Genomic DNA, 26,755 nt, shown 5'->3' on the forward strand with positions numbered 1-26,755 from the left:
TATCGTTGATGTTTCTGTCTCTCTCTCCCTTTCCCTTACTCTCTGAAAAAAAAAAAATAATAATAATAGTAATTTACCTGTGGTGAATGGAAGCAGAGTGGGTGTAGATTTGAAACACGACTGGCTGAGTTGGTAATTGCTGAAACTGAGTGATGGGAGCACAGGTAAGTCATCACATCATTCTCTCTACGTTTTTTAAAAAATATATTTTATTGATTTTTTACAGAGAGGAAGAGAGAGGGATAGAGAGTTAGAAACATCGATGAGAGAGAAACATCAATCAGCTGCCTCTTGCACACCCCCTACTGGGGATGTGCCCGCAACCAAGGTACATGCCCTTGACCGGAATCGAACCTGGGACCTTTCAGTCCACAGGCCGACGCTCTATCCACTGAGCCAAACCGGCCTCGGCTCTACATTTTGTTTAATATTTTTTTTATAATAAAAAATAAAAGTGCAAAGTCTAAAATGATATACAAGCTATTCTACTCTGATCAAACCACCAATCTGTTCAGTTCCATTGCTCCTTTTCTCCCATCACCTGTTCTTCAAATATATTGAGATATCCAGTCCCACAACACCACCTCTTCAACCTTTCCTTGTTCAAATGCCCAAAACATCAATAACGCTTAGTCACTACTCAATATTCCTGTTCATGAGTCCTTCTGCTCCATGATCCTTGCTAAACCTCAACCAAGTACCAATCCGACTCTCTGTGCCTATGCTCTTGGCTGCTGCTGGAGAAAACCTGGCCAGTCAGGAGAATTACTCTCTTATGACAGCCCTCCACACTGCCTGGCCCTCCCTAGTCAGCAGGGTCTTCTGGCAGACACACCTCCCTCCAGCATATTCACATTGAGGCAGGATAGTAAGAAGCTAGGAGAATCCCTTGACAAGTAGAATGGAGAAACTAAGACAGATATGGAACCAGCTGAGCAATTTACAGACAGATAATAAATCGTAGAGTCTCATCTTCCCTAACCAAGGACACTTAGGAGCAAATGGTTTACACATTTCAGACCATGCCGGTAGTAGACCCGCTTGTCTGGTCCCTCTTCTGTGACTTTCTTTGAAGGTGAAACTAACCAGAGAATGATCCTGACCCATCTATAAGTTCATTGGATGAATCATCATATCAAAGGACACATTTTGAAATCTGATGAATATTCTATTGAGATTCTCCCGACACTTCTAAAATTCCCCGCCATCAGAAAATACATAAAAACCCCTAAGACAAAGGACCCAGTGTATGCTCTGGAGCATGCCTTGTCTTCCCCTCCACCCCTTCTTTCCTCAGGGGTGTATCTGTGTTTTCTTTCTAAGTTCTAAAGGTTCCCAGGAGACTTGCAAGCAGGGGAGCATTGGACAGGAGCAACTGTCTCCAAGGGCCCTTCTTCTGCCTCTGTAATTTGTTTCCTGAGTTCACACAACCCAGCTGGCTCAATTCTGCCTTGGTGACTTTTTTTTTCTAAAGGGCCAAGGCAGCCCTAACTGGTTTGGCTCAGTGGATAGAGCATCGGCCTGCGGACTGAAGGGTCCCAGGTTCGATTCTGATCAAGGGCACATGCCCAGGTTGTGGGCGTGATCCCCAGTAGGGGGCATGCAGGAGGCAGCCAATCAATGATTCTCTCTCATCATTGATGTTTCTATCTCTCTTTCCCTTCCTCTCTGAAATCAATCTTATATAATAAAGAGGTAATATGCAAATTGACCCTCACATCACAAGATGGCCACCCCCACATCGTCACAAGATGGCTGTCACAAGATGGCTGGCAGGGGAGGGCAGTTGGGGGTGACCAGGCTTGCAGGGGAGGGCAGTTGGGGGTGATCGGGCCGGCAGGGGAGGGCAGTTGTGGGGGATCGGGCCGGCAGGGGAGCAGTTAGGCATCAATCAGGCCAGCAGGGGAGCAGTTAGGGGGCAATCAGGCTGGCAGGCAGAATTGGTTAGGGGCAATCAGGCAGGCAGGCAGGCAAGTGGTTAGGAGCCAGCAGTCCCGGATTGTGAGAGGGATGTCTGACTGCAGGATCAGGCCTAAACTGGCAGTCGGACATCCCCCGAGGGGTGTTGGAGAGGATGCAGGCTGGGCTGAGGGACACCCCCCCTTCCAGTGCATGAATTTTGTGCACTGGGCCTTTAGTGAAAAAATATAAAAATAATAATAATAATAAAAATAAATAAATAAAGGGCCAAGGCAGCTCTGCCTAGGTCAGTCATGGCAAACCTATAACACACGTGTCAGCACTGACACACGTAGCCATTTCTGATGACACGCGGCCGCTGAGGTTTATTAAATACAATTCTATATAACAATTATACGTTTATGTTATTTAAACTATAAACATCGCGAAATGATGTTTTTTCCTCAAAGTGACACACTACCCGAGTTACACTCAGTTTTTTGGCGAAGTTTAACACACCAAGCTCAAAAGGTTGCCTATCACTGGCCTAGGCTCACTCCTATTGCTGAGATCTTGCCTCTTCTCTCTTAAGTCCTTCCTTTGTTTCACTGTCCCCAGTTTTAATAAATTTACTCTCAAAATCACCTGGACTCATGCCATGAAATCTTTCCTGCACAAAGTCAATAACCCACACATTACAGACCTTACTGGGGCAGACCTGCCTTGATCTCAGTCCATTTCCAGTGACAAGACCACCTATTATAACCATTCCCCTTAATACGGTAACCCTCTCGAGGAAAGCCCATACTTACTTTAGCACTCACTCCTCACCACTGCACTTCATCCCTTCAACAAGCATTCACCATGCACCCCAGTGCCAGAAATTATTCCCAGCAGTGAAAAGACAAGGCAGGGAATGAAATAAACGCCCCACCGGTATTTATTTCCCAAATCACGGTCATTCAAGCCTGGCCCTACCTGACATCCTTTCCCAACACAACATAGATCACTGCTTTCTTGCTTCAAAACTCTCTTACTTCTTATTTCCTGCCTCTGGAGATGCTTGCCCCTTAAATTTGCGCTTCTCTAGGTCCCTTCTCCAGTCTCGCTCCCTTCTCACTCCTAAGTATTCCCGTCAAGACCCCTCCATCTCCAACTCCCACCCAGGGTCCAAGGCAATCATAAGGACAGCTGAACAATGATAACGTGTATGTGGTGAGTTTGTTCAAGCCTCGCTTGAACCCTGTGACAGAAGGGTCATTACCATTCTCAGCTTAGCACTAAAAAACTGAGGCCCAGAGATGAAGTATCTTGCTTCCAGTTTACAGAGATAGCAAGAGGTAGAATCAAATGCTCCAACTCAACATGCCCTAAATTGATCTCATCATTTCCCACCACAAACACACTCCTGTTAAACTGCACCTCTTACCTCGGGGAATGTTACCGCCAACTAACTACCAGTCACCTGTGTCAGAATACGGGCATCATCCCAACGCCTCACTCTCCCCTACACCTGTATCAGTGATTTCGTGGATAAAATTCTAGGAGGTTTAGGACAACATGGTTATGCCCAACATCCTTGGAATGAGAATATTAGCAGACCATGGATCTGAAATATCAACCACCGGTTTCAACTCTTACTTGGTGAATGGCAGTTTGTGGGGTATAATGTGGAGCCTGATCTAGGCTTTGCCATTTAATAAGCGGATCACTTAATCTCTCTAAGCTTCAGTTTATTTCTCTGTAAAGCTGAAAAATGATGACTAGGTCAAAGGCCTGTAATAGCGGTTCTATTTAACCGGTGGTCATTAATATTTATTATGGATGGTTTACACAGAGTTGTTACTGCTGAATCTGGAGAAATAAACAAAGCTTATGCTTCCTTCGTTCGCTAGGCTAAGGATGAAACATGGTTTTCTCCTTCAAATACCACTTAATTTTAAGAAAGCCTCAGAGCACTGCCAATAGCACCAAATAAGTACATCTTCGGTATTATTTGGAAGTCTCTCTTGATCCTGTGGACCCTTGCCTGATCTTTTCCTTGTTATATTTAACTAGAGGCCCAGCGCACAAAATCCGTGCATGGGTAGGGTCCCTAGGCCTGGAACTGTGATCAGGACTGATCTTTCCCAGCTACCGGCAGCGGCCCCACCCCCTGCCGCCACCGCGGTTGCCCTCTGTGTATGGAGCGACCGGCAGGGCTATAGGGGCCCTGGAGCCACCCACGTCAGCCACCACCCAACCCTGGTTTCCAGCTCCTGGTTCCCCATTGGGCAATCGGAGCCTGCCAGCCAGGGTGGAAAGGACCAGGAGGTTGGCTGTTCCCACCCGCTCGCTGGCCCTGCCCCCTGCTGTCACCGGTAGCCCTCGGTATGTGGGGCCAGTCACGGGACGATCAGGGGCCTGGTGGACACGCCGCCACCCACCCCCAGTTCCCGGTTCCCCATCGGGCAATCAGAACCTGCTGGCCAGGGGGAGGGAACGAGAGGTTGGCGGGCAGGCCCCGATCAGGTGATCGGGACCTGCGGGCTGGGGGCAGCTCCTACGTTGAGCATCTCCCCCTGGTGGTCAGTGTGCATCACAGCCACCGTCCGGTCGATTGGCACATTATGCTTTTATATATATAGACTAGAGGCCTGGTGCACAAATTCATGCACCAGTGAGCCTATTGGCCTGGCCTGCGGGATCGGGCCGAAACTGGCTCTCCGACATCCCCCGGGGGGGGGGGGGTCCCGGATTGCGAGAGGGCGCAGGCCAGACCGAGGGACCCCACGGTGGATGATTGGGGCCGGGGAGGGATGCGGAGGTTGGCCAGCCAGGGAGGGACCGTGGGAGGGCTCCAAGGTGTGTCCAGTCTGTCTCGCTCAGTCCCGATTGGCTGGACCCCAGCAGCGAGCTAACCTATCGGTTGGAGCATCTGCCCCCCTGGTGGTCAGTGCACATCACAGCGACTGGTCGACCAGTCAACTGTCTGCCCCATGGTGGTCAGTGCACGTCATAGCAAGTGGTTGAGCGGCCTTAGCATATCATTAGCATATTACACTTTGATTGGTTGAACGGCTGACTGGCCACTTAGCGTATTAGGCTTTTATTACATAGGATTATTATATGGGATTGCAAAGACAAATTCATTAAACCTAACTTTAAAAATTGTATTTATTTATTTATATAAATCTTTTTTTTAAAAATATATTTTATTGATTTTTTACAGAGAGGAAGAGAGAGGGATAGAGAGTTAGAAACATCGATGAGAGAGAAACATTGATCAGCTGCCTCTTGCACACCCCCTACTGAGGATGTGCCTGCAACCAAGGTACATGCCCTTGACCGGAATCGAACCTGGGACCTTTCAGTCCACAGGCCAATGCTCTATTCACTGAACCAAACCGGTTTCAGCTGTATTTTTTTTTTTTTTTGATTTCAGAGAGGAAGGGAAGGGAGAGGGAAAGAGAGAGAGAAACGTCAATGACGAGAGAGTATCTTTGATCGGCTGCCTCCTGCACACCCCACACTGGGGATCGAGCCTGCACCCAGGCATGTGTCCTGACCAGGAATCAAACCGTGACCTCTTGGTTCATAGGTTGACACTCAACCATTGAGTCACGCTGGCTGGGCCTCACTTTTGTTTTCAAATGAAATAATACTTTACATTTGTTATAGTTAATGACCCTATTAGAAATTACTTATTAAAGTATATGTAGCACCAATGATTATAAGTCACTTAATATATATTTTGCTAAGTTCTATATTTGGGCCTAGAAGCTGAGAACATACTAGAACAACTGTGCAAACTGCTAAACTAGGAGAGGCAGAACTCAAATTAGTATGGAACTATATAAAAGGAAAGACTGAAATGCAATATAACTGTTTTTTTTAAATCCTCACCTGATTTCTTCCATTGATTTCTATAGAGAGTGGAAGGGAGGGAAGAGGAGAGAGAGATAGAAACATTGACGTGAGAGAGACACATCAATTGGCTGCCTCCCACATGCGCCCCTACTGGGGCTGGGGAACCTGCCCTTGACCAGGCATGGAACCCATGACCCTTCAGTCTGCAGGCGAATGCTCTAACCACTGAGGAAACCAGCCAGGGCACAATATAGCTTTTAAATGAGAAGCGTGGCCCTAGCTGGCTTGGCTCAGTGGATAGAGCGTAGGCCTGTGGACTGAAGGGTCCCAGATTCGATTCCGGTCAAGGGCACATGCCCAGGTTATGGGCTTGATCCCCAGTAGGGGGCATGTAGGAGGCAGATGATCAATGATTCTCTCTCATCATTGATGTTTCTATCTCTTTCTCCCTCTCCCTTCCTGTCTAAAATCAATAAAAATATTAAGAAAATAAAAATGAGAAAGTGCGGAGGAGGGTTGGGGGGAGATCCTGTGAATATGAAAGAGACTGAGAAGAATTCAATCAGAAAAACAACCCTGACTACCCCAATGTCATTTCCCTAAGAAAAATTTTAAAATTTCCCTAAGGAAAATTCAGAAAAATCCAAATCCACATATTTAAGCATTCTACTCAAAGCTAGAAAAAGTGACTGACTTAAAAGAAAAGGTGAAGGGGCAGGCTTTATGAGTTTAATGTTTTGTTTTTTTAAAATTTTAAAGAAATATTATACTGCACAAATACATTGTCTATGATAGAAATGACAGTATCTCATATGTCAAGTAAAATCTCTCTAGACCGGAAGCTTGATTCTATGACTGGAAAGAGGATGAAATCTACTGATAGTAACCCATGAACTGAAGCCCTACACAATTGTTTGGAGGGGATACTAAAGTAATGAGTTTTGTTTCCTTTACACTCCAAATGAGCCAAATGAGATTAGGAATATTATCATTTTAACTGTATTTTAAAATTGTTTCCATCCTGCCCTAGCCGGTTTGGCTCAGTGGATAGAGCATCGGCCTGCGGACCAAAGGGTCCTGGGTTCGATTCCGGTCAAGGGTACGTACCTGGGTTGCAGGCTCCTCCCCAGCCGGGACCCTGGTCAGGGCGGAGCAGGAAGCAACCAATCGATGTGTTTCTCTCACATAGACATTTCTCTCTGTCTTTCCCTCTCTCTTCCACTCTCTAAAAATCAATGGAGAAAATATCCTTGAGTGAGGATTAAAAATATAATAAATAAATACATAAAATTGTTTCCATTACGATATCAGATTCACCAATAAGCTTCCTCTACACCCACAACAAAAATAAAAGTTTAGCATTTTCAAAATTTTAATACACCATTGACAGTCCCTTAATATTATTTCCTGCAAAATGAACACCTACAAAAAGGGCCATATTAGTCTTAATCGTATCTATATTTCAAAACCCTCCATAACTTCCACTTTTTAAATGCTTCTATTCTCCTTCCTCTGCAAACTGTCACTAATCCCTCTAGCACTCACAACAAAGAGCACTTCCTTCAGACAGAGCACACACTCACTACACTCTAATATGCAAAAATCGTTAAGTTCATTACATTTGTTCATTCCACAATGTTTACTGAGCATCTCTTATGTGTCTGGCACTATTTTAGGTGCTGTGAGTAAAGGGAAAAATTTCCCATCCTTATGGAGCTTACATATACTTAAGGACATATGGCAGAATACAATAAAAATAAAAGCAAGTATAAGAGCCACAAATAAAGAGGAATGAGAGAACGAGGGGTACTCTTTAGTGAAGCCTCTCCAAGGAGGTGCCTTTAAAGGACCTTAGTCAGCAGTAAGCTCAACTGGGTTGTAATTTCTCTCTCCTACTTAGGAGCAAAAGTTTTTATTTTTTAAAAATATGTGTGAACGTTTATTGCTGCATGTTTTCCTAAAATATGTTTTTTTTTAAATATATTTTATTAATTTATTACAGAGAGGAAGAGAGAGGGATAGAGAGTTAGAAACATCGATCAGCTGCCTCTTGCACACCCCCTACTGGGGGTGTGCCCGCAACCAAGGTACATGCCCTTGACCGGAATCGAACCTGGGACCCTTGAGTCCGCAGGCCGACGCTCTATCCACTGAGCCAAACCGGTTTCGGCTAAAATATGTTTTTATTGATTTCAGAGAGGAAGGGAGAGGGGAGAAACATCAATGATGAGAGAGGATCATTGATTGGCTGCCTCCTGCACGCCCACCGGGGATCCAGCCGGCAACCCGGGGGTGTGCCCTTGACTGGAATCAACCCTGGGACTCCTCAGTCCGCAGGCTGATGCTCTATCCACTGAGCCAAACCGGCCAGGGCAAAAGTTATGTTTTATTAATACCTGCATTGGCCCAGCCTCTATAAAAAGGTATGGTCAAAAGCTGTTATTAAATTAATAACTACTGAGTGTTGGCTACTTGTCTAAAGACTGAACAAAATCATTGCCTGTCCATTCCCTTTTCAGGATGCTGGATATTTGACAGATCCCTCCATTGTCCAGGCATCCGCAGGCCAATGGGGGCATGCCTGTCTCACAGATGATTAAAAACTTGAAACAAGAGCCCTTAGGATTCCTATACTAGTACATATTTGCAAAATGAAAAAAAAAAAAAAGTGGTCTGACAACGGGACCAAATATTTGAAAAACTAAACTCCAAACCTGCTTCTTGGCAGGCGCTTAAAACCCGGGCAATGAGGATGCACTTTTAAACCTCTCGGTGCAGGGCGGGCGGTAAGGGCTCAGTACGGGTGAGTCTCAACGCGCACGGCAGCACGCCCTCCATCCACGCGTTCAACACGGACGCGGCAGAGGGCTCCAGAAAACACGCCCGGCTCCAACCTGTTCGCTCCCGCTTCTACAAAACCAGCCGTCACCGGGCACAAGCAGCCTCGCAATCAGTAGCGATGGAAGCGGAGCACGAGGAGCCAGCGCGTGGGCCGGACCCCGTAGCAGACTGGCCCGGCGATGTATGGGAGCGATAAAAGCCAGTTTTCTCTTCCGGGAGGGAGAAGAGTTTAGGGAGCGTCTGGGGCAACGAAAGGAGGAGTGGGAATGGGATCGTCAGCCTGACAGCGCCGCGGGGAGGAAGGAGGGCGCAGCGTTCCCTGAGGACCTGCCCCGGTAGTGGGGGGAGCGGGGGGGGGGGCGGGGCTGGCACCACCCGAGCGCAGGACCCGCGAGGCTCCCGCCGCGCTCCCGTCGGTACGATCTGTTACGGAGGCTCCGCGGGCGCGCCGCGGGCACAGACCACGGATGGGACACCTTCCCAGTCCCTCACTGCCCCTCCAGGCGGGACCTGGGATCCTGGGCGCGGGACCGGGCCGGAGGCAGGCGGCGGAGCCCGGGCGGCTGCAGGGAGGCCGCGCACTTACCCGGGACTGGAGAGCGCGAGCGCGCCGCGGGCCGAACGGCGAGAGGGCGGGCGCGCCGCTCCGGGCGCAGCAGGGCAGCAGCGGCGAGGGTCACTCGGAAGAGCCAGCTGCAAGGGCGGCCAGACATAGGCACCCCTGGCCGCGCCTGGGGCCGCAGAGCTCGGGTGGACTCGCCCGCGACCGGGCTCGTACACGTGCGGCGCAGGGACGCGCTGCTAACAGCCGACCCCTCCCCGGGGGCGGAGCCCGCCCTCCGCCGCCCGCCCCGCCCACCCGCCGGGAGCTGGGGAGGCCCCACCGCCGAGCGCCCCCAGCGGCGGATCCCTGCAGGTGCTGCAGCTGCGCCCCTTGGCCTTACCAGCTGCGGCGTGGGGAGCTCACCAGGGCCCGTTCACTCCAGGAGCTTCCCAGGCGGTGGCTCCTGGCCTTGGACGAGGACAAGAAGTGATTTTACGGCCCCAAGGAGTCCTTTAGATGACTTTAAATCAGCAATTGCCTTAGGAATGTCAGTTGCATGTTAACAAGGGTTTCTTCCACATAGTTAAGGCCCATTTTGGTTGTCTTCCACCACACAGTTAACGTAATAATGAACAGAGAATCACATTAGGGTCCATATAGTTCTTTTATATAATTCCTTCGAATGCAACGGATCCAAGAGCACCTTTTTCCCACTTCTTCAATTTACCTGCATGCTTGAGGGCTCCCCTTCAAAATCCTGATCATAGTAAGTTTGTGCTCTGTGTAAAGCAATTTAAATTCATTACCCTTCCCATGCTCTTCAAGTAGCACTTGTTTCCAGACCAAATCACGTCCTCCGATAGCTTTGGTACATTTAATGTTTTGCCAAACTTCTATCCTGAGTGAAAAATCAATGTTATTTCAAGCCCTTATGTTGCTAGACTTTTTAAAATTGTGTTAAAATACACATAACATAAAATTTACCATTTTTTAAATATACACTTCAGTGGTATTGAGCACATTCACATTGTTGTGCAACCATCACCACCATCCATCTCTGGAACGCTTCATCTTGAAAACTGAAATTATACTGTTAACTCTCTAGTTTTCCCCCCTCCTAGCCCCTGGCAGCCACCATTCTACTTTTGGTCCCTATGAATTTTAAAATCCTAGGTAACTCATTTAAGTGGAGTCATATAATATATGTACTTTTGCAACTGGCTTCACTTAGCATAATGTCCTTAAGATTCATCCACACTGTAGCATGTGTCAGAATTTCCTTTTTTTCTTTTTAAGGGCTGAATAATATTCCATTATATGTATGTACCACACTTAATATGCCTGTTATCGCCAGGGTTGCTTCCACCTTTTGGCTATTGTAAGCAATGCTGCATGTTCATGGCAGTGTTTATAGGGTGTTCAATATCTCTTTGAGACCTTGCTTTTGATTTTTTTGTGTGTGTATATATGGAGAAGTGCAATTGATATATCATATGGTAATTCTATTTTTATTTTTTTTGTTTTACATAGCAGCTGTGGACTTAGTTTTTATTTTATTATTATTTTTTAAGTATATTTTTATTGATCTCAGAGAGAAAGGGAGAGGTAGAGGGAGATAGAAACACCAATGATGAGAGAGAATCATTGATTGGCTGCCTCTTTCAGTCCCCCTACTGGGGATTGAGACTGCAACCCAGGCATGTGCCCTTGACCAGAATCGAACCTGGGACTCTTCAGTCCGAAGGCAGACGCTCTATGCACTGAGCCAAACCAGCTAAGGCTGGACTTGTTTTTAAAATCTGAGTTTACATGTGGATCTGTCTAACTAAGTAGAGATAATTCGCTCAGACTGGTAGGGTTCTAAACCGCGAAGATTATTCACCTCAATTAAGTACCTCAGATAGTTTTCTGTTCCTAATACACAAACAATCACATGCCCTTGGGCTATGGATAATACATAGTTTCATGTCTGATTGACAGCAATTGCAAATATTTTTATCACAGCCATGCAGTAAAATATTCAAACCTAAACTTTTAATTTTTGTATAATTTAAAAACTGTCTTCTCTGAGATTTTGGCCTAACTCTCATAAATGAGTGTGGAGGGAAAGCATTCACATTTCTTTGGCCAATAGTTGGATCTGTGGTCCGAGTTTTGCAATGGAACCGCAGAGACTGTCTCCGACTCCTCCCCTTACCTACTTTACTCTCCTCAGAGGCAGTCATTTCATCTCTCAACTGGTTATTAAGATACTTACCGTCATTTCTCTACATAAAATATTTGTATTTCTATTTCTTGGTTTTTCACTTTTAGGTATTATCTATTGACTTCACTTAATGAAAAATAAGAATTAAGTTCTTCTTACCTCCCTGATTCCTTCCCCCACTCCCATCACACTTCCCATCATCCCTTTATATGCCTAAAATAGATTTGTTTTTACTACATCACATCTTGGGCAAAATGGTCCTATATACTATGATTACTTCTCCTGCTCAGCTTTTTGTTTTTCCTGCAGAGACTGAGATAGATGAGGTATTCTATCAGTTCATGACTCTGGAGGAGTCTCTCCTGGACCCTTCTGACCTGCACCAGTCTGTGTCTAATGCACAGTTGTCAGGACATCACTTTTTTCCTGTGTTGTATCTTCTTCTTTTTAATTTGTAATATATTGATTTATTTTAAAGAGAGAGGAAGGAAGAGGGATAGAGAGATAGAAACATCGATGAAAGAGAATCCTGTGTTGTATCTTTTCTTTCCTATATCTTATCTCCTCTTTTTTCTTTGTTTAGTCCTTCATTTTAATGGAGCTCAATCTCCAGTAGTTTCCCCAAAAAAGGAGTAAATGAAACGGAAATTTTTTGAGATCTTGAATGGCTGAACATACCTTTATTCTTTACCCACATTTGATTGGTAGTTAACTAATAATTAAGCAAAAAATGCCAGTTTTAAATAAAATTCTCTTTGACATGCATAGGATTGCTCCCATGATTTCTAGCTTTCTTTGTGACTGTTGGGAAATTGAAAAATATCCTGAGTCTCGATCCTTTGCTTTTCTCTCTGAACGCTAAGGGTTGTCTTTTTGCCCCCAGTGTTCTGCAATTTCACAATGATGAGCCTTGGGATTAGTCAACTTTTATTCATTGTGCTGGACGCTCAGTGGGCCCTTTCAGTCTGGAAACTTTTTGTTTGGGAAAAATTTTCTTGAATTATTTTGCTGATGATCACTCCTTCCCTAATCCTTATTGTTTTTTTTTTCTTTTGAACTCTTTATTTCTCAGATTTTGGCCCCCTTGGAGTGGTCCTCTAATTTATTATTTATCTCTTATTTTCATTTCTTTGCCCTTTTGCTTTTTGCCCCCTAAGATATTTCCCATCTTCCAACTCTTTTATTGAACTTTTCATTTCTGCTATCATATTTTTGTCTCAGAATGTTTCTTCTGTTTTTTTTTTTTCTTACCCTCACCTGAGGATTTCCTCCCCCCCCCCCCCCCATTACTTTTTAGAGAGTGTGGAAGGAAGGGAGAGAGGGGGGGGGGGGAGGGAGAGAAGAGAGAGAGAGAGACAGAAACATCAATGTGAGAGAGACACATGGATTGGTTGCCTCCCGCCCAAGCCCTGACCTGACAGGGGATCGAAGATGCAACCCAGATACGTGCCCTTGACTGAGGATGGAACCTGCGACCCTTTGGTGTGCAGGCCCAAGCTCTAACCACGTAGCCACACAGGCCATGGCTGAGTGCTTCTATTGAAACAGTAATCTGCTATTGTTTTATGGTTGCAATGAGACTTCATCACTCAGGATACTGATAGAATTTTTTAAAAAGTTTTCTCCTCACTGAATGGTTTCTGTTTCCTCTAGGGTTGCTCCCCCGGCCCCCGATTATGACTGACTCTATGGTACCACCTTCCACCTTGTTTCTGAAGTTGTCCAGTCCCTGGGTCCCCCACCTACCTCTAGCTACCAGGTAACTCGTGTTCCTTCTCCCTGGCAAAGGGCAGGTTTGGGGCGGGCTCTGCACTGGGTAAAGTGCCTATGAGACGCTGAGTCCTTTTCCTCCCGACAGCTCCCAGGGCATCTGTAGTTGCATCAGATCAACCTTAAAGGATCCAAAGATAATGGCATTGGAAATGCCCCAACTAAACAGCCCGACCGAATTACGTTAAAGCTAGTCAACAAGCCCCCCCACACTCTCAGAACATCTGAAATGTCATCTAAAACACACATCGAAACGATCCATCTTGAATGCATGGTGTGGAGGAGGCGGGGCTTCCAAGCTCCATCACGAGGGGCCCCAGCGTGGTGGAGGAGGTTGGGAAGGACTGGCCCCCTTTCTCCCGAGAGCCTCCGGGCGGGGCCCGCGGCCCGAGCGGCCGGCTGGGCGCCCTGCCGGTAGGGGGCGCCCGCACGCGGCTGCGCGGCAGGTCCTCTCTGGGAGAAGAGGAAGCAACCAGAGAGACGGAGGAAGTCGCCCCGACGCTCAGCGCCGCAGTTTCCGAGCTGAGCCGGGGGCCCGCGGCGGGCCGCGCTCACACGCCACGCTGGCTGCGCTCGGAGCGGAGGACGCGCGCGAAGGCGGGATGCTCCCGGCCGGCCAGACCGGCGAGGGGCCGGCAACCCCGGTGAGGCGGCCCTGGTGGCCCGGGGAGGGGACACTGGGGGCCCGGGGAGGGGGCACCGTCCCGACCTGGGGAGAGGGTTTCAGGGAGGTGGTCCTGGCGGCCGGCTGGAGGACGTGGTTCGCGTGGCCGGGGGGAGCTGGCCCTTGCCATCTGGTGAGGTGGCACAGACCTCCAGGTGAGGGAGCCCCAGTGCGGGAGCTGTGACGGGCCATCCCGGTGAGATGACACATCCCTCTGGGGAGGTAGCCCTGGCGGTTCTGGGGAGGTGACAGCAGCGGTGGCCTCGGGCAGGTGGTGGTTTGTGTTTGGAACCTGCATCGGGCGGCTCTGACCGCGCAGGAAGGCCCCAGGGTTTGGGACCTCGCAGCCCTCCTGTGGATGCCCTCTGGGAACCTTGCGTGAGTTCCATGGATCACCTCCCTCTTAATGTGTCTGTCACACCTGTTCTCCTTCTAGGGCTGCTCTGAAAGTGGGGATGAAAGGAAGAACGTGGAGGAGAAAAGTAAGCAGACTCCATACACCTTAGCACTGTCCACCACGCCCTCTCTCCAAACTCAGCCCTCCAGGGTCTGCCTCCGAGAGGGGTCTTTTAGATGAAGTGGTGTTTTTTTTTGTGTGTTTTTTTTTCTTTTCTGTACAGTATGCTTGCATAATATTAAATACTGATTATAATTATACACATATTTTTGTCTCTCTAAAATTGTAAAATAATGGGGTGATTTGGAGGAGAGCACTTCCTGACCCCTACCTACCTAGGGTAGGGACTTGTGTGGTTTCCCTGGAGTTCTGCCCATCATACTGGGTTCATATAATTGTGGCCTGCCTGTTATTTGAACGAAGCACCAACTATGGAGCATCAGGAATTTGGAGGGGCTAATGATCTAGGAGAGATGACCAACACCTTAATTGGGTTCAAAGGAATCAAATGATCATTGTTTAGTAAGACTTGACCAGTGAATATGCGCTTAAAAATTGATCTGAGCCCCAGTCGGTTTGGCTCAGTGGAGAGAGTGTTGGGCCTGTGGACTGAAGGGTCCTGGGTTCAATTCCCATCGGGAGCATATGCCTGGGTTGCAGGCTCAATCCCCAGTAGGAGGCGAGCAGAAGGCAGCCAATCAATGATTCTCTCTCATCATTGATGTTTCTATCTTTCTCTCCTGCCTTCCTCTCTGAAATCAATAAAACAATATATTTTTAAAAATTGATCTGAGCCCTTGTCGGTTTGGTTCAGTGGATAGAGTGTCGGATTGGGGACCAAAAGGTCCTGGGTTCTAGTATGGTCAAGGGCACATACCTTGGTTGCAGGCTCCTCCTCAGCCTGGGCCCTGGTCAAGACTCTTGCAGAAGGCAACCAATCAGTGTGTTTCTCTCACATCAATGTATCTTTTCTGTCTTTCCCTCTCTCTTCCATGCTCCCTAAAAAAAAAAAAAAAAAAAAAAATCAAAGGAAAAATATCCTCGGGTGAGGAAAAAAATTCATCTGAGAAGAACACAATGGATAACTTGGTTCTTGGATCTTGGACTGGACGAGGAAGAGGGAAAGGTTAATACCTCCATCTCCTAAGCACAGGAGTGTATGTCAGGGATGGGGACATTTGCCATTTTACTTAACTCATTGCTCAGCAGGCTTTTGGAAATCAAGAAATCTTTAGGGGCTTTTGAAGTGAAATTTTTTGGTGAGGAAAGGAAAAGCATGTAACACCCATTCTATCAGAGGGTTTTTGGTTCTTCTGATCATGGCAAATGGTCTGGGAATGAGAGGTAAGAGAAAGGGTGCCCATGTTACCATATTAGCTTTAGGAACTAGGCTTTCCGTTTACACTGATGTAATCTGCATCAGAAAGAAAGCTCTAAGTACTCCGTAACACTTGACATATCAGAACTGTCACAGCTCAGCTCCTTTTCCTAAAGGATTTTTGAGTACCCCATTTCTTTCAGTTAAACCCTCCCCTTTTCCACCTTTGCCCCATTCACATGCCTGGGAGTTGATGCCTGTTGAGCTATCATGTTAATAAAATGATAGACACAGACTGGACTTTATCCTTGTTCCTCCTTTGGCTTGGGCAACTTCTTTGCAATTAGGAGTGTTCTTTACAAAAAAAAGAGAAAAGGAGAGACATAAAAACCTCCAAATCATCCATGTGTTATTTTGAAGAGTGTCTTTGACTAAGAACAGTCTATGCTGTATTTAAATGATTATATCAAAAGAGTTAAATTTTGTAAGTGAAGATAGAAATTACTCCCTAAGCTAGAGAAACCTTAGCATTCACAAATATTCCCTCTGCACATAGCCCTGCCTGTGTCTGCAAATGTATCGCATAACTCACTTGTTTTATTTAAGATAATTTAGAAAGAAGGCATTATGACTCCTCTATGTAACAGTAGAAGGTTTTCTGTATTAATAGAAAATATTAATGTGGACCAGCCAATTCTGTTCATATTTGAAGGAGAAGAAAATAAGAGTATTGGGCTGAGAGTCAGAAAACATGGGTTTTAGTCCTATTTACAAACTAAGTTTAGGCTGGAAAAAAGTTATGATTTATAGTTGGGAAGTTGAGGCATAGACAGATGCAAGTTTTGCTTCTACCTACTAGAGGGCTACTGATTCTTAAAGCATAAGAACCAGGTTTTCAATTCTTTTAAGTTGAATAAAACAGGAAAATTTATTTTGGGGGTGTTGAGGAAAGGAACAAACTCAGTACTAAATACATAGGCATATGTTTTGTTAACCTTTAACATAAGTAATTAAGCAATATACAATAGTTACATTTTCACTTTAGGCACATCTTTTCATATATTTTTTTAAAATATATTTTTATTGATTTTCTACAGAGAGGAAGGGAGAGGGGAGAGATAGAAACATCAATGATGAGAGAGGATCATTGATCAGCTGCCTCCTGCACATCCCCTACCGGGGATTGAGCCTGCAACCCCGGCATGTGCCCTTGACCGGTATGGAACCTGGGACCCTTCGGTCCGCAGGCCGACGCTCTATCCACGGAGCCATATCGGCTAGGGCCATCATTTTATTTTATCAGAAGTGACAGTTGTTTTGTGATGAGGCTGATTATCACCTCTTGGCTTTCTCTCATTACTGCGTTCTTGAAACTTTGTTTTTGGTAAAGAGCCAAGTTGTACAAGGGCAGCTCCAAGGAATAACAGAGGTGAAAGAGGTGAAGTCCAACCAGTACTGCTCCCCAGGAGGCTCTGTTTTGTCTCCCAACTTTCTCTCTCATGCCACATACTTTTTTACTTATTTAAAGAAATTCTTATAGTCCTTGTTTCTAAATATATGCTAATTCAACCAACTGTTTAATTTGTTCATTAACTCACCGTGAGTGGCTTGTTTAGAGAGGACCAAGTCCTTCAGGCAAACCTGAAGTAAAGAAATGCACTTTATATTCACATTTATGCCAATGTTGGGTTTCCAGGAAGCCACTCTCGCCTTCTCTGGGGCCTTATTTTATAGTATTTATTTTCATTTGGAGATCAGTCTACATTTTTACATCATCTTGCTTTTGTTTTCATTTTTAATTCCTAGGTACTACTCAAATCTAGGGAGAGTAAGCCCTGTATATGGAATAATTCAAGTTGTGGACTGAGTGTAGTTGAGCATGGTTAATATCAGGGAACTTAATGAGTGCACAGTGAAATGGAGTTACCATTATACCAATCTTGACCCAAAATTCAGGTTTTCTAAACTTCTCCAGGAAGAAGCAAACCATAAGTAACCAAAAGGGGATAGCTTATGGAAACAGATACTTCAAAGGGAAACGGTTTATCTTAGCACACTGGGGTGGAGTGGAAGGAGCAAGATATGACAGCCAACTGTGGGTCATGTCACTGCTACCTTCTTTGCTAAGAAGCTGCTGTGAGCCTTCAGGTTTCTCTGGGGGATAGGGCACGTTCAGAAAGCCACTCTGGCACAGATGGTCAGCAATGATGTAGCTAGAGATACTCTGGGAAAGAGGAGCAGTGCTGTTAGTCCACAAACTTAGGACAGTGGAAAATAATTCCTTTGCAATGGAATATGTAGTCTCTAGAAATTTGTTTTCTTAAGTGTTTTGTTTAAGTAAAAATGGCAAATTATTGTAAGCTGTGAACTCTGGGAAATATCACATACTAAATGGGATGAGAGCAAAGCTACCAAAAGCTAGTCAGTGTTGCCTGTGCTACCACTCTTCTCTAAAAAAATAGTAGCCCTGTGCACGAATCCGTGCACCAGTAGCTCTCTGCGGGGCCTGGACGTTCTGCGCCCGCTGCCCAGAGGCCCTCCACAGCCCAGAGGCCCATCCGTGGCCAGGCATGGAATGCTTGCCTCGTTGCCAGGGCGATGATGCAAGTGTTTCCCCCCCACCTCCCACCCGGGCCGCTCCATGCCTGCTGCCCAGAGGCCCTCTGTGGCCAGGGTGGAACCCTTGCCTGGTCGCCACGGCGATGAAGCAAGCATTCTGCCAGGCTGCTCACGTTGCCCATTCTCAGCGGCCACCCCCCCCCCCCCCCCCAGAACTAAGGAATTCTGGCGGGGCTGAGAGGACTGGGCGCCACCATCTTGTGGCTATGGATGCCACCATCTTTGTGATGGAGTGATGGTTAATTTGCATATTACCCTTTTATTAGATAGGTTGGCTTCCAGAGCACTTGTTTTTGTCATTTAGTAAGTCCAGAGTGGCCAGCCCCAGTGGCTCAGTTGGTTGAGTGTTGTCCTATGCACCGAAAGATTGCCAATTTGATTCCTGGTGAGGCCACATACCTGGGTTGCAGGTTTGATTCCTGTTCTGGGTATATATGGAAGGCAACGGTCAATATTTCCCTCTCACATCGATGCTTCTCTCTCTCCCTCCCTCCTTCCTCTCTCTAAGTATGTCCTCGGGTGAGGATTAAAAAATAATAAGTCCTGTGTGAATTAGTCCAAGACTAGTTTATTTGCCATGGAAAGAATCTCACTTTGGACTGTACACTCAGTGGATACATCAGCCATTTTGTTTTCCCTGGGAATTTGTGTTTTCTCTCACATTTCCTTTTTACATTTTTTTTTTCTGTTTCTGACATGAACATCTTCATACAATGACATTTGAAGGTTTTAAAACTTTTTTACTCTTACATAAGAAGGAATTTTTACGCTTTGATCACTTTCAATTTTTTTTCATATACTTGAAATCTTTTAATACTATTTTTTTTCTTGTTGTAACATCTTGAAAACAAAGTCCTACCACCTGGTTCCTTACAGATTTTGAAAATATATTACTAATTTAATAAACACTGCACAAATAAAATCAGATTTGACCTTTTGTTTCCCAGTAATAAAATAGATTATTAAGAAGTAAGGTCTCCTAGAAAACTTCAATATTTGTTTGTAACTGCATTATTATGCCAACATCTATTGAAACCTGTGGTTACTAGGACTTTAGGAATTTCTCATTCACTCTTGAGAAATTTTCTTAGCTCTTAAGCATTTTGTAATACTTGATCCATAGATTGCTTTATAGTTATTCATTTGGGTATTTCTGTGTATGATAAACACACATAAAATATATATAGATGTATATACAGAAATATCCAAATGAATATATATAGTGTACATATGCATGTACATGTACACTGAGTGGCCAGATTATTAAGAAGCTGCTGTGAGCCTTCTGAACGCATAATAATCTGGCCACTCCGTGTGTGTGTGTGTGTGTGTGTGTGTGTGTGTGTGTGGCCTGGTGCATGAATTCGTGCATGGGTGGGGTCCGGCCAGCCTGGCCAGGGGGAGGGTACATGGGTGGTTGGCTGGCCTGTCCCTGGTCGAGGGGACAATTTGCATATTAGCCTTTTATTATATAGGATATACACTGAATGGCTAGATTATTATGTGTTCAGAGATCATAATAATCTGGCCACTCAGTGTATACACACTATATATACTCATTTGGGTATAAACTTTTTGTGTGTGTGTATAATATATAATTTACTGTATATACATTGTTTTCTTTAATAACTTTTGAAGGTAGGTATAGTGCCTTGTATATCTTTTTTATTTCCTTTAACTCTGTAGTACTTACTGATATTGATTAATTGTTTTTCTTTCATTTTAGGTGACATAAATATTGCAGCTCTTGTTGGAAATGAACAAGTCAGTGAAGTTACAGATAATGGTGATCTCTCTTCCTATGTGTCAGCATTTATAGAAAAGGAAGTTGGAAATGACCTTAAATCTTTAAAGAAGCTTGATAAACTCATAGAACAGATGACAGAAAATAAAATGCAGTTAGAGGAACAGGCAAGTATTAAAACTCATGGAAATAATATTAACGACCATTATTATATAGTTAATATGAATATGCAAGCTTATATATAGTTGAAATATGTATAGCTTAACGTTTTATGATCAATACTTGAGGCCCAGCGCATGATTAAACTGTGCGTGTGTAGGGTTCCCTAGGCCTAGCCTGCCATCAGGGCCATGTCTGCTGCCCCGCGACACCTTGCACGCTCTGCGGACACTGCCGCCCCTTGCCCTCCACCTGGATGCCAGGTTCTCACCTTCACCTACGTTCAGGTTGGGAAGCATTATCTTAGTACACCATTGCACCTAGCATCTCCTTTATTTCATCAGCCCACTGTTGAAATATTGCCTTACATTTTTCTTCCATACCAACTGAGTAATGGTAGATGCTGTGTCTTATTTATGTTTATCCCTAGCCTGGTACAGAGTGTCTAATCGGTGTTGATTAAATTAAAATTATTCTATAATTTTTTTATATTGTACTGATGCCTAATATTTGTATATATTCTTCTATGTAGCTGGAAAGTACTCTCTGAAAGTACTGAGCTTCATGAAAGCAGACCCAAAGATGCTTACAGGGGGTCTTTGGTTTGGTTGGTACAGGATGCAGAAATCGGATCTTTCTTTTGGAGCTTTTAATTGATAATTTTCAATTCTATTAGAACAAACATGTATTTTGAAGGTAATGAATGAATAAAAAAGGCTATGCAAATTTTATCTGATGGCTGCTGTTTTTTGTTTTTGGTATAATCAGGTACTTACGATTTCATCAGAAATCCCTAAAAGAATTCAGAATGCCTTAAAAAATGCAGAAGAATCAAAGCAGTTTCTCAATCAGTTTCTGGATCAAGAGACTCATCTCGTCAGTTCCATTAATAGCCATTTGCTGACCGCACAGCCCTGGATGGAAGATCTTGGGGCCATGATTAACCAAATTGAAGAGATAGAACGGCATCTCGCTTACCTTAAATGGATTTCACAAATTGAAGAACTAAGGTAAAATGGGTTTCTTTGTTCTCATAATTATTATTTTCCTTTGAGGCTCTGTCTTAGAGATTGCATGCATGCCATTAAATAATTGAGTTAATTAAAGATTATAATAATGTAATTTTACCAGTTGTTATTAAAGTAGCATTATGATAATGATTCTTTTCCTTTATTGTGAATGAATATAAACTTTTCAGGGAGATTAATTTGCATTTGAAAGAAAGTAATCTAATTAAAAATTTAAATCTTATAGTTGTATTTGAACACATGATAAAAACCACTTTTTATAATGCCAGTTTAATAACATAGTCCCTCAGTGTGATAATAATCCTTTTTTACTTTTTAGAGATGGTCACTTAATGACATAGATTACTTTCACTATAATTTGAATTTTTTCCAGTGGGCATCATCTAATAAGAGCTCCAAGTGTTCTTAGATGAATAAGAGTTTTACTTTTTTTCGCTAGCACAGTTATTTCTTTTTTTAATAACATCGTTTTTCCTGTAGGTCTTTTGTGATACATCTCTATTTCTAGCTCTCTTTTTGAATTGAATACATATCACTGGTGGTTGATTGTATCAGTATTACCTTTCAATTAAGCTAAGTTAACATTTCTACCTAGGCTGGCAGATTATTTGGTTTTATGATATAGTCCCCCAGCCCCTCTAAACTGTACTATTTCATTTTTGCTTTGTTTTAATTATTCTTCCCTCAAAGCTGTCAGCAACCATTAAGGGAAAAAAGTCATCCAAGAGTCTTGATGTCTCATTTTAAATGTATCATCCTATATAATAATTCCTATGTAATAAAAGGGTAATATGCAAATTGACCGAAAGGCAGAACGACTGGTTGCTATGACATGCACTGACCACCAAGGGGCAGACACTCAACACAGGAGCTGCCCCCTGGTGGTCAGTGCGCGTCCACAAGGGGAGCCCCACTCAGCCAGAAGCTGGCTCATGGCTGGCGAGTGCAGTGGCAGTGGTGGGAGCCTCACCCGCCTCTGCGGCTGTGCTAAGGATGTCCTAAGGGGAGTGGGCCTAAGCCGGCAGTCGGACATCCCCTGAGGGGTCCCGGACTGCAGGAGTGCTGGGCTGAGGGAATTTCGTGCACTGGGCCTCTAGTAGTTGATATATTTTATGTTATTTCTTCTAAAGAGTACCAGTAATACTGTATCACTTTGTCTTGCATATGTTTCCTGAGATTTTAAATAATTTTACTATCAGTATAATACGAAAATCTTTGCATACATGTTTTACCTTTACAGAAAAGGTGATATGCCTAAGATTGTAGCATTATTAGAAATTCTAGATGTTGACTTAAGCTTTTTAGAGTGTCTCTTTGTTTAGATAAATTCTTTACAGTGAAAGAATTTTAAACCTTGCTTTAGTTTACTTTTTTCCTTGCCCTCTGAAAGAAAATACTAAAAAGGGATAATATTAATAACCTTATTAAGTTATTGTAATAAATTCTAACCTTATTAGGTAAAAGCTTCAGTCTTGTAGTAGCCAAAACAATAGATTAATTAAAGTAGGGCCATGGTTATGGGTAGCCTTTTTCTGGTGAAATTGTTTAAAAGAAAATATGTCCAGGGAGTTACATTATAAATAGGAATCAAACTCATAATCAAGTAGAGCAGTTAAGACTTTTTTTAATAACATGTTTTTTCCTGTAGGTCTTTTGTGATACATCTCTATTTCTAGCTTTCTTTTGGGCTCCTGAGACTTTCCTTATCTCTTAATTTCCCTTTAGTGACTATTTTTATTCTGTAGCGCTTTCTTTTTTAAAAAAGTAGTTTCTTCTTTCTAGAAGTAGCATCTTTACATTTAACCCTGTTTCTTGAATACTACAGTTCAACAGTATCACTCTGAATGAACCCTATAACCCTGGCTTTTCCTATGCTCTGAATGTCATTCATGCTTCATGTTGTGTGGAGATCTAATCCAGGTCGGTACTCCTGTATTCTGTGGTTATTTGTACATTTTAAAATTTCTTTTATAACATATAGACATTTCTTTAACATGGTAGTCTTTGTTTTAACATAATGTAACACTTAGTTTGGATTCATGTCTTCAAAGTGGGAAATCAGTGAGATTTGCCATAACACATAGGGAAGAACCTCCTCATACAGCAGTTAATTGGGCATGCTAACCATCAGAACAAGAGCAACTACCAGCATCTTTTTTGTTGTTGTTGTTAATCCTCACCTGAGGATATTTTTCTGTTGATTTTTAGGAAGAGTGGAAGAGAGAGGGAAAGACAGAGAGAAGCATCGATGTGAGAGAAACACATCGACTGGTTGCCTCCTGCATGAGCCCTGACCAGGGCCTTGGCTGGGGAGGAGCCTGTAACCAAGGTATGTGCCCCTGACTGAAATCGAACCCAGGACCCTTTGGTCTGCAGGCCAATGCTCTATCCACTGAGCCAAACCAGCTAGGGCTCCCAGCATCTTAATTACAGAAATGGTGGGTTTGTTGATGCCCTATGGGGTAAAAAAATAGTATTTTAAATTCTGAGAGTAACTATAAAAGACAAGATCTGTTGGAAATTTTAATAAAAAAATATTAGTAAGGGAGAAGAAAGAAAAGTGAGAGAATGAGTGTAGGGGATGGCTAAAAGGGCTGGCAGAATAATAAAACATGAGCTTAGTGTTCTTATTGAGGTCCGAAACAGTGACCGTGGGAACCTCAAGCAGCTCCTGGAGAAAGGAGAGGAAAACACTAGTGCAGGCAGAGCTGGCAGGTGGGCTACACCTTTCTCTCTGTGCGGAGGCACTGTGTCTACCCCAGGAGCATGACAACCGCACACCCAGCCAGGGAGGAGAGTCCGGCACAGAGTCACCTTCCAGACAGTGCCAAGCGCCCAGGGAGAAGGAGCATAGGCTGCCTCGTGGAGAGCTTACTTCAGGCTTCCTGCAGGGGTGACCCCTGAACTGAGAGTCATTACTGAAAAGGTTACATTTTATTCCTTATTCTTAGATGACTTTAAGGTATGGAATATATTTTTTTATATAAAAAGAAACAATTCATTTTAAAATAAAATGTTTTGCTTTATAGAGCCCAAATGGTAGCTCATAGGCTGAATTTGTCCTAAAGATATGTTGAATTTGGCTTGTTTTAAACAATTTGAATAAATAGTTTTCTTTTACATGAAAATCATTGTTCTTTTTAAATTCCTCTCCTGAGGATATGGTTTGGGTTTGTTTGTTTGTTTTTTTTAATTGTATTTTAGAGAGAGGGGAAGGGGCGAGGGGGAGCCTGGGGATCAAACCTGCAACTTAGGTATGAGCCCTGATCAGGAATGAAACCTGAAACTTTCTGGTATATGGGACAATGCTCCAACCAACTGAGCCACCTAACAGGAGCTTATGTGAAATATTGTTAATCTTCCTTTCTAGAAAAATTTAAAGATTTGGCCACATTAGACCCACACTTTAGTGTGACAACAATTGGCTGAAGCCTTTATTACCCACCCACTTTGCTTTTTTAAATTTACTTTCCCTATTCGGCCTTTGTAAGCATTTGAGTTTGCAACCCTTGCTGTAGAGCTTACCTTAAATTTTATCTCGAACTTTTCTAGCGAATTTGAAAGGCCTGGGCTCTAAGGTGTCTAAAATTCAGTCCTTTATAATCAAATTCAACTGGGCAAAGTAGGTAAAGATTGAAGACCACCATATTTGACCCTACCAGATGCCACCCACATTATTCCCTTGGATTAAGATACTAAAGACTACAAAAAAAAAAAAAAGTAATAAAAACTTCTGTAAAAGGCAGATTTATCAGAAATGAGCAGTGCCTGAGGGAATATGACCCAGGACAAATGTGTCCCGTTGGGAGGAGTGGGAAGGGAAAGGTGTAGGAGGGTCTTGACCACGGGCAACTGTTCTTGGAAGGGTGCTGAATTTGAAGACTAGGCTCCCAGAGACATGGGTATCAGGTAAAAAAGCCACTTCTGTGTGGTGCTTCTTTCTTCCTTGGATTAATTTTATATAAAATAGGAGAAGCAGTTTTTCTGCTTTGGAATTACTGTCTTTAAAGTTTGCTTTGCCTTGTTTTGCAGTGATAACATTCAGCAATATCTGATGACCAACAATGTCCCTGAGGCAGCCTCTACTCTGGTGTCTATGGCAGAACTTGACATCAAGCTTCAGGAATCATCCTGTACTCATCTTCTTGGTTTCATGAGAGCCACTGTTAAATTCTGGCATAAAATTCTCAAGGACAGGCTTACAAGGTAAGGAATTTACTCATATTTTATGGCAATTACTTTCAGATAGATATTTGCTGATCGTTGGATTTTATTGAAATATGTGTATTACTTTTCTGTTACAGTGATTTTGAGGAAATTTTAGCACAGCTTCATTGGCCGTTCATCGCACCCCCTCAGTCTCAAACTGTTGGCTTAAGTCGACCAGCCAGCGCTCCTGAGATATATAGTAACCTGGAGACACTATTTTGTCAGCTTCTGAAACTACAAACCTCGTATCTTTGTTGGAGTTAAAACTTACTAAAATTTATTTTTCTATGGTAGATTTGTGACTAGAGAGTAAAACTTTTTGAAAGTGGCCAAAAGCCAAATGGGACTGGTTTGGACCTGATCTGTATAAGCTCACAGAGTAGTAGATTGTTTTCTTTCATAGTGAACTGCATGTGGGTGGGAGGTCAAGGGTCAGCCTAAAATACGTAACTGACCCAAGTTTGATTCACATAATCTCTTGGGACAGTAGATAAAAATGGGTAATTGGGAGGAAACCTATTAACTTAGTGTTAATTTAATAAAATGATTATTTGAATGTGTTTTTTTACTACTATTTTTTATTTTAAGAAAGACATATTAATTCTAATAACATTTTTCATGCATTTTCTAACTAATGTATAGGAAGATTACATATTATCAGTATTATAACTTTTACTTAGTGTCTTATATCTTTGTTGGAAAAATGTATGTGTGCATATACACACATACACATGTGCTTTTGATTCTTTTCCCTTGACTTGACTATGTCAGAGATGAATTACTCACTGAGCCAAAACAACTTCCAGAAAAATACTCCCTTCCTGCATCCTCTTCTGTCATCCTGCCCATCCAGATTATGCTGACTCCCCTGCAGAAGAGGTTCAGGTATCACTTCAGAGGGAACCGACAGACTAATGTTATAAGCAAGGTGTGCTTTGCCAACTCTTGTCCTTGGTTTTTATTAATAGCAAATGTTAAGGGTTTCTGTACTTTGGGGTATGTACTTCTGGTTTAAGTTAAAATCTGATCCTATTGATATTTCTCTAAAGATTTAATTCCTGTTTTATCACTGCCCTTTATAGATATACTAGAGGCCCGGTGCACTACATTTGTGCACTGGGGCGGGGGTGGGGGGGCTGTCCCTCAGCCTGGCCTGCGCCCTCTCGCAGTCCAGGACCCCTCGGCAGACATTCTCCGAGGGGTCTTTAGCGCTGCAGCAGAGGCAGGAGGCTCCTGCCACCGCCATCGGGCTCGCCAGCTGTGAGCCCGGCTTCTGGCTGAGCGGCACTCCCCCTGTGGGAGTGCACTGACCCCTGGTGAGCGTCTGCCCCCTGGTGGTCAGTGCACATCATAGCGACTGGTTGTTCTGCCTTTCTGTCAATTTGCATATTAGCCTTTTATTATATAGGATTTTGGGACTTATATTGATACATTGTGGGAATCAGCTCACTTATTTTTACATCATCTAATCAGTTTCTCAAGTTTTCCCCTGGGTGTGCTGTAGCAAT

The 26,755-nt window shown here is 43.9% G+C and overlaps 2 protein-coding genes across 7 annotated transcripts in view; one reads left to right on the forward strand and one right to left on the reverse strand.

The window, feature by feature from the left end:
* The window catches only part of PUS7 (pseudouridine synthase 7), a 52,190-nt gene extending 42,835 nt beyond the window's left edge, over positions 1–9,355 (reverse strand). For all 6 annotated transcript variants that reach the window (XM_054726379.1, XM_054726377.1, XM_054726380.1 and 3 more), the window contains exon 1: positions 9,176–9,355. In XM_054726379.1, the coding sequence (XP_054582354.1) occupies positions 9,176–9,302 (127 nt within the window). In that variant the 5' untranslated portion in view covers positions 9,303–9,355. The remainder of the gene's footprint in view (positions 1–9,175) is intronic.
* Positions 9,356–13,311: 3,956 nt separating this feature from the next.
* The window catches only part of RINT1 (RAD50 interactor 1), a 30,098-nt gene continuing 16,654 nt past the window's right edge, over positions 13,312–26,755 (forward strand). Inside the window, exons 1-7 of the mRNA XM_008149910.3 lie at positions 13,312–13,753; positions 14,210–14,255; positions 19,834–20,018; positions 20,779–21,020; positions 25,071–25,244; positions 25,343–25,492; positions 26,019–26,175. Coding sequence (XP_008148132.1) covers positions 13,712–13,753; positions 14,210–14,255; positions 19,834–20,018; positions 20,779–21,020; positions 25,071–25,244; positions 25,343–25,492; positions 26,019–26,175 — 996 coding nt within the window. The 5' untranslated portion in view covers positions 13,312–13,711. The remainder of the gene's footprint in view (positions 13,754–14,209; positions 14,256–19,833; positions 20,019–20,778; positions 21,021–25,070; positions 25,245–25,342; positions 25,493–26,018; positions 26,176–26,755) is intronic.

Source organism: Eptesicus fuscus, chromosome 14, assembly GCF_027574615.1.
Source record: "Eptesicus fuscus isolate TK198812 chromosome 14, DD_ASM_mEF_20220401, whole genome shotgun sequence".
Classification (NCBI taxonomy): domain Eukaryota; kingdom Metazoa; phylum Chordata; class Mammalia; order Chiroptera; family Vespertilionidae; genus Eptesicus; species Eptesicus fuscus.